This window comes from Macaca nemestrina, chromosome 11, assembly GCF_043159975.1.
Source record: "Macaca nemestrina isolate mMacNem1 chromosome 11, mMacNem.hap1, whole genome shotgun sequence".
Lineage (NCBI taxonomy): Eukaryota > Metazoa > Chordata > Mammalia > Primates > Cercopithecidae > Macaca > Macaca nemestrina.
Window position 1 is genome coordinate 49,999,883 of NC_092135.1, and position 12,206 is coordinate 50,012,088.

Consider the following 12,206-nt stretch of genomic DNA (forward strand, 5'->3'; position numbering starts at 1 on the left):
AAGGATTTATACTCCACATTTACAAAAAGGATTTATACTTACATAAAAGATTTATGCTTTATACTTACAAAAGCATATGAAGAACCAGACCTACCCTCACATACTTAATGGTCTTTTCATCCATGTTAAAACTGAACTATAATGTATTTGTGAAATGTCAGTATCTGTCTAAGTTGTTCTGGTGAATGTTAATTGTTCAGTCAATATTTACTGAAACAATCAAAGATAAATTTTATAATTTTATTTACATACAAAAGAAATCTTAATACTATGCTGTAAAACACTTTCTTTTACTTTAAAACTTGTTTATAATTTAGAAAATGTTCTCAAAAAACATGCTCACCTGCATTGGAACCCCGGATGATGCAGGTGGGTAATGTGCTGGAGGGTGGAGCTTTGAATAGACTGAGTACACTGGTGCTTCATTCACCAATTTGTTATATAGTTCCAGAGCTTCCAGGACTTTTACATTCAATTCAGACAATTCTGAATGCTTCCTGATGTAGAAGAAAAGTATTATAATACTCTTCTAGTTTTTAGCATCTGTTTAGTGATATGAATTATTTTTTAAATTTAGCACAATTTCTATTCATATATCAAAAGGCTATTTTATATTTAATGAAAGAATATTCACAAAGGGAAACTGAGAGGAAGAACTGCTTAATCCTTGTAATAGCTAGCCTGATACTAAGGCAGGAAAATAGGGTCTGGAGGCAGGGAATCTAAGGCTGTTTTTCAAGCTGACTTCTTGTAACTACACTGAAAGGAAAACCAACCCTAACTTTCCACACCTAAGTAACAAAAGGACCACAGGCTGCTCCCTTTGCAAACTCCCCACGTTTTCTGTGCAGCAGATGGGAAATTGGGTGTCCGAAAAAAATCAGACTGATTACAAGTCCAGTCTTCCTTTGCAACTTTGTAACTTCAGACTCCGAATGGTTGCTGTCCACAACCAGCCTCTGAATGGCTGCTCCAGCCTCTGAATGGTTGCTGTCCACAACCAGTCAGACTGACTGTGGGCGGAGTCTTCCTTTGCATACAAGCATAACTGTAACTTCTCCCTAGCCTCTAATTGGTTGCTTTTTGCAACCAATCAGATGGTTGCACAGCACTGTGACCTTTGTAACTTCATTTCAGCCTCTGGTTGGCTGCTTTCTGCAACCAGACTGATCGTGAGCTTCCACTTCATTTACATGAGGTGAGCATGAAGCGGCCAATGGGAAACTTCTAGGGGGTACTGTACTTGGACCCAAGAAGGTTCTGTATCCGGGTCCTTCAGCTGCTGCTCAGGCCCACTCCCACACTGTGGGGCGTACTTTCGTTTTCAATAAATCTCTGCTTTTGTTCTTCTGTTGCTTCGATCTTTCTTTCCTTTGCTGGGCATTTTGTCCAATTCTTTCTTCAAAATGCCAAGAACCTGGACAACCTGCAGTCACAATCCTCTACCAGTGACAAAATGACTTTATAATATTAGGGAAAAGTCCTTTCCATGCCTCATAAAATGCAATCAATTCACAATTTTGGTGCTGAGAGAATTTACTTTCACACATTCCAGTTTTATTTTGAGAATTCAATTATTAAAAAGAAAATTCTCAATTTGGGTAAGAATCTAGGCCTGAATTATAAATCTCAATAAAAGAAAGTACCCAGGCAAGGCCCAGAACCTCTATGAAGTACACGATATGATGGAAATTTAAAAACACTTGTTAAAAAAAAAAAAAATCACACACATTTTCATTTGTTTATATCCATAAAAATATCAACTGAAAAAAAAAACCTACTTAAATAATTACCCTTGAAAATCCAAGTAAAAACAATGTGTAAGACTAGTCTCTACAGCTCGTTTGTTGGTTGGTTTATTTTGAGAAAGTAAGTAAACCAATACTTTATTATGTAGTAACAAAAAATCCAAATAAAAGCATCTTCAAATATGACCAAGAAGCTTCAGAGCAGACTCTTCCTACTTGAAACAATTTTGTCTGTTCCCCTGGGAGTAATAAAGAACTCTCTTTGCACTGTCAAATTTATAATAGTTAAGCAACCACTTTTCATCTGGCCTGAAACATCCACAAGCCTTTTTATTGAAATGTGGTTCTTTCTATATAAACACAGAGAGGCAACAAGCAGAGGCACACAGACACAGGACTACCAAGTAAACAGCCACTGAGTCCTATCAAGATTTGTCACTTTTCTTCTATTAGTCTTTTACGTCTGAACAACAACAACAAAAAGTTTGTTCCCTCTCTGGTAGGAATGACTGCATTAAGCAGGTCAAACTCTATTATCAAAAATAAGAGTTACGAGCCACCCAGAAAGCTACAGAAATTAGTGCCATGCTAACAAATGCATAACTAAAATTTAACTGTAGGAAATCCACAAAACCCAGTATGTTGATGAAACAACAGAAAAATGCAGTAGAAAGACGTGATCACTGTGTTTGAAATCCCCTGAAAGATTTGAGACACAATCCCAGAGTAATAAGGCAAAAGAGCAACTTGATCAGATGGTAGAAAATGATCTTTGGAGGACAGGAGGAAATAAGATTAGAATAGTCTGGAACATAGTTAAGGCCAGACTATGAATCTCTCTTCAATAAATCTACCTAAACTTTTTTGGAGTCAATTTACATGTTTACTCAATATAATTTCTTAGGGTGATAAAATGCTACAAAATTTCATTCTGTAAAATGACAGAAATGAAATGTACAATTTAACTTTCTAACAGTAGAGTTGTTTTTCTCAGCAGGAATAACAAACGCAATGATCCATTCAAGGGAAAAATTGGTATTTTATTCATCTCTGAATACTTGACAAGGGTAAATAACAGTCAATAAGAATTTGTTGAAGAACAGGAAACATTTCCCAGAACAGGAGCTGCATCTGCAGCTGTGGCCATGGAACAAGAAAAAATGCCAGTTGGCCTATTCAAAAACTGAAACTGGTAAGAAAACTGGTTAATGATTGAGTTCTCACTCAAAAAATTAACTACCATCAGAATGGTCACTTTGATTTTTTTTTTCTTTTGAGACAGGATCTCATTGTGTCACCTAGACTGGAGTGCAGTGGTGCAACTGTGGCTCACTGCAGCCTCCTTGACCTCCCAGGCTCAAGCAATCTTCCCACCTCAGCCTCCTGAGGACCTGGGACCACAGGTGCATACCACCAAGCCCAGCTAATTGTTAAAATTTTTTTTTTTAGAGATGGGGTCTCACTGTATTGCCCAAGCTGGTCTCAAATTCCTGGGCTCTGATGATCCTCCCACTTCAGCCTCCTGAAGTGCTGGGATTATAGGTGTGAGCCCCCACACCGGCCTCACTCTGACTTCTAATTCTTCTAGATCTTTTCCTTTAACAAAATTATTTTTATGAACCAAAAATAAGATTAAATTGTCATAGCTTCTGCCTTTTTTCATTATATATTATAATATCTGTTCATATCAAGGGATAATTATCAAGGACAATGATATTCATTGTAGAATGTGTGGACACACACTCAGTCCTCCATGTCCATGGGTTCTGCATCCGTGCACTCAACTTCAAATTGAAAATACAAAACATTTAAAAAAATTGTGTCTGAACTAAACATACAGCCACATCTGTAATACTTTTTAATCTTTTCCAGTTTGATTATTCACTAACCATTAACATCCTGCATTGAAACAAAGTAGATGTGTAAGGAGATATTTAATGCTTTCTCTAAAATATGGCAAAACTACTGTCAATTGACACACAGATTTTTCATTTCTTTAGAAAACACATTTATTTTTAAAATGTCCCCTGGAACAAAGATGACAATCTCTGGTGACTAGGAAAAGTCCTGCTGCTACTGCACTTCTCTGGTAGAGGCAGAAAAGAAGTAGTTTCTGTTCTCCTTATTTTGGCCCTATCTAATCTCTTTTTCTTGTGCTGTTTATATATTAATTCAATAAATACCACTAGAGACGGATGATAATGGAATACTAAGCCCTATCCCTTGTTTTCCTTTCACTAAGGGTTCTCTCTCTGACTTCAGATAGAGAGCTGAGAAACAAGGGAGCAGAACCAAGTTAAAAGCTCAACCTTGAAAGTCTACCCTTCAGTGTTGCTGCTATTTTTAAAGGACAATAAGGGCCAGACACAGTGGCTCAAGCCTATAATCCCAACACTTTGGGAAGCTGAGGCAGGAAGATCACTTGAGGCCAAGAGTTTGAGACCAGCCTGGGCAGCACAGCAAGGCCCTGTCTTTAAAAAAAAAAAAAAAAAAAGCTGGGTGTGAGGCTGGGTGCAGTGGCTCACACCTGTAATCCCAGCACTTTGGGAGGCTAAGGCGAGCGGATCATGAGGTCAGGAGTTCGAGACCAGCCTGGCTAATATGGTGAAACCCCGTCTCTACTAAAAATACAAAAATTAGCAGGGCATGGTGGCGGGCACCTGTAATCCTAGCTACTTGGGAGGCTAAGGCAGAGAATGGCTTGAACCCAGGAGGTGGAGGCTGCAGTGAGCCGAGATTGCACCACTGCACTCCAGCCTGGGTGACGGGGCAAGACTCTATCTCCAAAAAAAAAAAAGAAAAAGAAAACTACGTAGGATAAAATTAAAAGAGCAATAGAAACAAAGAAATACAAGGACAAGAAATGAAAAGAGAAGACATGATTTAGCTTCAAATACTAGAGAAATTTCATTTAAAATTTTTATAAGTACCACTTCTCATAAGAATTCAATTCTTGGCCAGGCACGGTGGTTCACGCCTGTAATTCCAGCACTTTGGGAGGCCAAGGTGGGCAGATCATGAGGTCAGGAGCTCGAGACCAGCCTGGCCAACAAGGTGAAACCCTGTCTGTACTAAAAATACAAAAATTAGCCGGGTGTGGTGGTGCACGCCTGTGCTAGCTACTCAGGAGGCTGAGGCGGGAGAATTGCTTGAACCTGGGAGACAGAGGTTGCAGTGAGCCGAGATCGTGCCACTGCACTCCAGCTTCGGCATCAGCGCAAAACTCCATCTCAAAAAAACCCCCCAGAAAACTGTTATCTTTAAATAAAAAGCACTTGACTCCCCAGCTATCTTGGCAGCTGCTCTTAGTTGGGGACCTTCCTGGACTTAAGGCAGGATAGTCTCAAAGAAGAGGAAAAAGTCAGTGGAGTTGATCAACTCTAGGCTCCAACTCGTTATGAAAAGTGGAAAGTATGTGCTGGGGTAAAAGCAGACTCTGAAGATGATCAGACAAGGCAAAGCAAAATTGGTCATCCTCACTAAAACTGTCCAGCTTTGAGGAAATCTGAAATAGAGTGCTATACAATGTTGGCCAAAACTGCTGTCCATCACTACAGTGGCAATGATGGGCAGAGCATGCAGAAAATACTAGAGAGTATGCACACTGGCTATCACTGATCCAGGCAGTTCTAATATCACTAGAAGCATGCTAGAAGAGACTGGTGAAAAGTAAGCCATGCAAAATTTTTATTCTTTTTAAATTTTTTTTTTTTTTTTTTTGAGACGGAGTCTCGCTCTGTTGCCCAAGCTGGAGTGCAGTGGCGCGATCTCCGCTCACTACAAGCTCCGCTGCCTCCCGGGTTCACGCCATTCTCCTGCCTCAGCCTCCCTAGAAGCTGGGACTACAGGCGCCCGCCACCACGCCCAGCTAATTTTTTTGTATTTTTTTAGTAGAGACGGGGTTTCACCGTGTTCGCCAGGATGGTCTCGATCTCCTGACCTCGTGATCCGCCCGCCTCGGCCTCCCAAAGTGCTGGGATTACAGACGTGAGCCACCGCGCCCGGCGCAAAATTTTTATTTAATAAAACTTGTCAGAGCTTATTGCACCACCTTGCTATAAATTTGTAAGAGTTTGGGAAACTGAAAAACAATTTCCATGAATTGTACAGTTCCACAAAAACTTTCCCTACTTTACTGTTTGCCAAAAAACAAGTGAACCCCCCAAAACTATACTTTTTATTCCTTGCATGAAAAATCTCACCTATCAATTTCTTCGAGTTTTTCATCTATCATTGGACCCATCTGTTGGCAGATATCTGTAAATACAAAAATACTTACAAACACAGAAAATCCAATTTAAGCCAATTTCAACAATTTTTAACAATATAGCACCAATATACAACACTATGCATAATACACAGAGATTAAGCTCATGCTAGAGAAAGACTACTATTCAGCACTACTACTGTACATTACTATCATGTGACTAAAAGCAAGGACAACTTTAAAATAAAAATCTCATTATGTTTTCTTGAAACTATTAACTAAGTTGACAGACTGTCAAATCTGGAGTTATCCCAAAGTCTTAAAGACATCTAGAAAACTATGATTAGTTAACTAAAACAAACTTGAGCCACAATATATAAATTATGTAACCTTTGCCCATCAAATATGAAGATTTTTCATTTACTTAAGACATTTCAAGATTAAACAGTGTATTTCCCAATGTGAACACTGATACTATAGAGCACAATGCTGTATTCTATATTCATAACCAGAAGTTTCTTCTATAAAGATTTAACAAGGATTATTCATTTACCAGAGATTCTTCTCCCAAGGGATTTTTTTTAAAAACAAAAAAACACATTTTAATTGTTCTCACATTTCTTAAGAGACTAAAAGACACATCAACATGCATCAAGTGACTATGTTACGAAGTTAACAATGATCATGTATAATTTCATCCTTTAAATTCATAATACAAGAAAATTAAACAGGAATAAGCATTTTAAACGTTTTGACTCAATTTGATACGCTGTTATTTTTAATTCTGTCCTTTTTTGGACTGCAAAAATCTTCAGCCAATTTTACTTGTAGGCTTAAAGAAATACAAAGACTTCCTTCAGGAAAAGGATTTGCAGGTTTATGACAATGCCTTCCGAGTAATATTTATTATTTTACTGTACTAGTCTGTTCCCCACCAGAGATTTCTAACCTCTAGAGGCAAATACAAGGCAGAAGAAACTGAAGACACTATGAATAGCTAAAATACTAAATAATATTAAAATAATATCTAATATTCACTACCTTCTAAATCCAAAAGGTCTTGGGAGTCTGGTTTTGAATCTGTTGGATCTATACTCTGAAGTACCTGCAGGGCTCTATCCATCTTATCCTAAAAAAGTAATAGGACACTTTTTAAAAACTCAAGAGTTTTAACTTCAGTGAATATGAAATTACTCTTTCCAAGCACTCTCAAAGATAGTACATTTAAATGTCTTGATAGTTTAACTATTAAACAAAAGAGGGACTCTACCTCATCTATATAAACAGGCTCAGGCTCTGATTTCTTAATTTCCTCCACATCATCATCAATTACATTCAATTTGTCCACAGCCGCTATAGAAACAAAGTAAATTTTAAGTTCCTCAGCATTTACTTCAGTAATTTTAGTTATTAATTTATAAGTGGCCTATGATTGTCCATAAGAAAAAAAATAGAAGTCCTTCAAATATTCACCACATTTCATAATCAATATGTTATTACATACGTTTGGTCATTTATTTCACAAACATTTATTTAGAACTCATTATGTGCCAGGCATTGTTCAGGCATTTATACATACACCGGTGAATAAAACAGACAAGAATCTCTAACCTCATGGAACTTAAAATTTTAGTGGAACAAATGTGCGATATTAACAGCAGCTGACATTTTAGGCATTTTCCTGAAAACTGAGAGTTACCACTGGGGTGAATAAATGTATGAGAGCAGATTATTATCTACCTAGCTAATTTCAAACTTACATCTATGAGTTCCGTCTACTCTTCCTTTCTATTAAAAAAAAACTATTGCCTATATGAACAAAAAATAAAACTTATTTTAAGCTAACTTTGACAATAGTTAAAACAACACTAAACACAAAAGTTTTTCATGAAGGTTGAAAAAAAACTTACAAATACACAAACCCAGAAAACTATTTAAATGTTCCCTGAAGTATTGCTAGAATGTACCATATTTTAACAAAGTAAATTTTGGTAAAAATAAAACAACAATAAAAACCTACGCAGCCAAACAATTTTAAATCCCAACTGTTAGCCATTTATTTCAAACATATGGCTAACTTTCAAAGAACAGAAGTCAGCATAACACAAGGATAAGCTGAAAACCCACAATATTTTTTCCTGTTAATACTTTCCAGCCTATGTCAAGGAGAAATTGCTGTATAGAATCCCCTGAGCATGATCTATAAAGTTATTTTTTAAAGGTATCTCCAATATTCCTATCTACTTAGAGAGTCAGATAAGAGGAATAAAAGTATAAATAATGGCAAAGTACTCTATATTCACGTCAGTGAGTATCAACCTCTCACGACTTCATTTTTCTGAATGTATCACTCTACACATACAAAGACGATGTTACACATGATGCATAATGCTTTCATTTGAAGTTCTTTCTCCTGAACTGGAAAGGATTAGCACTGATATATCCCTCAGTGAGTCAGTGTTAAGGTCAGACTGTCCTGACTTTAGAATCCTGGCTCAATCACTTACTAGACACATAACTGCTCAGCCTCAGTGTCCTTATCTGTAAGACAGGGCAACAAAAGTAGCTATCTCACAGAACTGTGAGACTGAAATGCAATAGTACAAATGACTTAGCACAATGCCTGACAAATAATGAATGCTCAAAAACCAGTAACTATTTCTAATTATCATCATTAGTATTATTACAAGCTGTTCCTTTACACTCAGATCCCCCCACCTCCCTACCTGAATAACAAATGGAATGCTTTCTCAGCATCGTTGACAATGGCTAAAATGTCTAAAATGGAACTGTCTGTGGCTGCAGACTGACTAAAGTTCAGCAGATCTGAACCAGGAAGCTTAGTGGCTTGATTACATTACTTTATTATTGTTTCAAGCTCCCTAGGATCAAATCAAGGTGAGGAAAGGTCTAAAATTTAGGAGTACTCCTAAACCCAGTAATTATATTCGGCACTTGCCAACCACAACCTCCCCACACCATTCCCGCTTTGCCACTGTGGTTCACTGATGAATCAAAACACTCTTTGTACAGAATAGATATGAACTGCCTCTTACACTACACAGTTAGGCTGATTTAAATACTTGCATGGTCACATATGATTTTATGCCTGACTTAACTATGTATGCTAACTCTCAGAAGATGTAAAATAAGAGGAAATATTCTTGCGATTGACACAGGCTAAATTAACCCCTTAATTCGGTTAAAAAGTAGGTTAGATTGTCATGCCTATAAAGAAATGATTTAAAACAAAAAGTTAAATGCCAATCTACTTTACATCCAAAACCAAATCATAAAATTTAAGTGAAAAAAACTTAAATAGATCTAATGTTCTCTAAGTTAACTTACCTGCCTCAGTCTCTACGTTTAAATTAGTTGTTACAAAATTGGATGGGAAAAGTCCTATTCCTCTGTGATTTTCTCCTTTCCACCAATTGGCATCACTAAAAATACAGTGCAAAAAATATCATTTGTTCCCCCACATTTTAATACAATAGCAAAGAGGAATTAAAAATTAAATTTAGCCTCCTTTGAATATATTCGTTTACATGCAGCTATAATTAAGTCATTTTTCTTAAATTTAGTAAATATTAAAAAGTACAAGTAAAACAAATATCCACATCCCTATATCTAAACTTAGAACCAGGCCAGGCACGGTGGCTCACGCCTATAATCCCAACACTTTGGGAGGCCAAGGTGGGCAGATCACCTGAGGTCAGGAGTTTGAGACCAGCCTGGCCAACATGGTGAAACCTCGTTTCTACTAAAAATACAAAAATTAGCCAGGCATGGTGGTGCACACCTGTAGCCCCAGCTACTTGGGAGGCTGAGGCAGAAGAATCACTTAAACCTGGGAGGAAGAGGTTGCAGTGAGCCAAGATGGCGCCACTGCACTCCAGCCTGGATGACACAGCAAGACTCATCTCAAAAAAACAAACAAAAAATTTAGAACCAATTAGCAATTCATCATTTGTTACTCTGGGCTTTAAAAAAGTAAGGCTGGGTGCGGTCATGCCTGTAATCCTAGCACTGTGGGAGGCTGAGGTGGATGGATCACCTGAGGTCAGGAGTTCGAGACTAGCTGGGCTAACATGACAAAACCCCATCTCTACTAAAAATACAAAAATTAGCCGGGTGTGGTGGCAGGTGCCTGTAATCCCAGCAACTCAGGAGCCTGAGGCATGAGAATCGCTTTAACCCGGGAGGCAGAGGTTGCAATAAGCTGAGATCACGTCACTGCACTCCAGCCTGGGGAATAGAGTGAGACTCTGTCTCAAAAAATAAATAATAAAATTAAAAAATTAAAAAGTAAACAGGAAACACTTAAGTGCCCTTTAGTAATGACCCCAAATCCCAGGCCACATCCATCTTACCACACTACCATAATAAAGTTGGTAGCCTTCCTGTCGGTTTTTTGTTCTTTTACACATATCTATAGCCAAGTCCATATAGAAACAGACAGACATAGATGCTAATCCACACAGATCTTTTTAATTTTATATATTAATTCTTTCAAATTTTGCTTATTCTTTTTAAATTAAAATTCCATCACACGAATGGGCCATATTTAGCCATTCCTGTACAGATGGATATTTAGGTTGATTCCAGTCTTTCACCATTATAAAGATAATGTAATGATCATCCTAGACTTGAAGACACACATGCAACAATTTCTCTGCACTTATTCACAGACGTGAACTTGTTGGGATTTAAGAATATAAATATTTCGTTTTTTTTTTTTTTTGTTTTTTTTTTTTTTTTGAGATAGGGTCTTGCTGTGTTACCCAGGCTGGAGTGCAGTGGCGTGATCTTGGCTCACTGCAACCTCTGCCTCCCAGATTCAAGCCATTCTCCTGCCACAGTCTCCCAAGTAGCTGGGACTATAGGTATGCACCACCACTCCTGGCTCATTTTTGTATTTTTAGTAGAGATGGGGTTTTGCCATGTTGGTCAGGCTGGTCTCAAACTTGATCTCAAGTGATCTGCCCGCCTCAGCCTCCCAAAGTGCTAGGATTACAGGTGAGCCACCACACCCAGCCATAAACATTTCATTTTACTAGATACTGCCAAATGTTCCCTAGAATGGCTGTGAAAATTCACCTTCCTCCTTCCCCCGGTTGCATGTAACAATGTCATCTTCCCTTATATGTGATAATTTTCCCAACTAACACTTGATAATTAGACAGGAGAGAAATCGTATTTCACTGTATGCACGTGCATTTCCCAAGCATCTACTTGTGCTTGCTAGCTATTCAGATTGCCTTTTCTGAAAATTGCCTGTTCATATTTTTGCCCACTTTTCTTATTCTACTGGGTCATTTGTCTTTTTTCATGGATCTGTAGAAGTTCTTTATATATTTTGGACAGCAGTTGTTTGTCTGAATTATGCAGATACCTTCTTCCAGGCTATCACTGTCTTTTTAGTATATGTTTATGGCTTAACTGTACAGTGGCTTTTTCCCCCTATGCAATCAAATTTGGCAATCTTTTCTTTCATGGCTTATACTTTTACCTTTTTCTACCCTTAAACTCCTAAATCTATTCTCCTATAGACTTAACTGTAGTTTTAGTTTGTTTTTGCTATTTTTTTTCCCTCTCATATGTTTAGGTCTTTAGTTCATTTGGAATGAAATTTTAATGTACTATGTGAAACTAATCAAAATTTTATCTGTACTATAAAAAGAGCCATTCATCACAGCAAAATTTATTAAATAGTCCATCATGTTTTCTACTAATTTATAATACCCTACCTTTCAAACAGTAATCTGTTCATGAGCCTATTTCTAGATTCCATTCTGCTGCAATAGTCCACATATCTATTTACGCATCTTGTTAATGTACCTTAATACCTGCCAGGGAAAATACCCTTTCTATATTACTCTTTCTCACTTATTACACACCTTCAAATTTCCACAATTACATTAAATTACTTTTCAAGTTCTCTGGGGAAAAAGTCCTGTTGGGATTTGAACTGGAAATGCACCAAAATTACGCAATAATATAAGAAAAAGGAAATCTTTGTAATATTAAGGTTTCTTCCCTATGAACATGGTATCTTTCTCCATTTACATTTATATAAAACATAATGTGTAAATATATATTTGTATCCTTTTATAGCTTTCAAATAATTTTATAATTTAATCCATAAAGACCTTATGTATCTTTGTTAGGCTTATTCATTTCTAGATCATTTATATAATTTTTGTTACTACTGAGAATGCCTTTTTTTCTACTATATTTTCTAAAAAGTT

The 12,206-nt window shown here is 37.1% G+C and overlaps 1 protein-coding gene and 1 pseudogene across 3 annotated transcripts in view; one reads left to right on the forward strand and one right to left on the reverse strand.

Annotated features, from left to right (window-relative positions):
* Window positions 1-12,206, reverse strand: part of LOC105492661 (signal transducing adaptor molecule 2) — a 54,380-nt gene that overhangs the window by 7,545 nt on the left and 34,629 nt on the right. For all 3 annotated transcript variants that reach the window (XM_011759896.3, XM_071072763.1, XM_071072764.1), the window contains 5 exons: window positions 9,304-9,398; window positions 7,226-7,308; window positions 6,997-7,084; window positions 5,951-6,005; window positions 344-497 (listed from right to left, as the gene is read on the reverse strand). In XM_011759896.3, coding sequence (XP_011758198.1) covers window positions 344-497; window positions 5,951-6,005; window positions 6,997-7,084; window positions 7,226-7,308; window positions 9,304-9,398 — 475 coding nt within the window. The remainder of the gene's footprint in view (window positions 1-343; window positions 498-5,950; window positions 6,006-6,996; window positions 7,085-7,225; window positions 7,309-9,303; window positions 9,399-12,206) is intronic.
* LOC112428625 (large ribosomal subunit protein eL30 pseudogene) lies at window positions 1,098-5,421 on the forward strand (annotated as a pseudogene).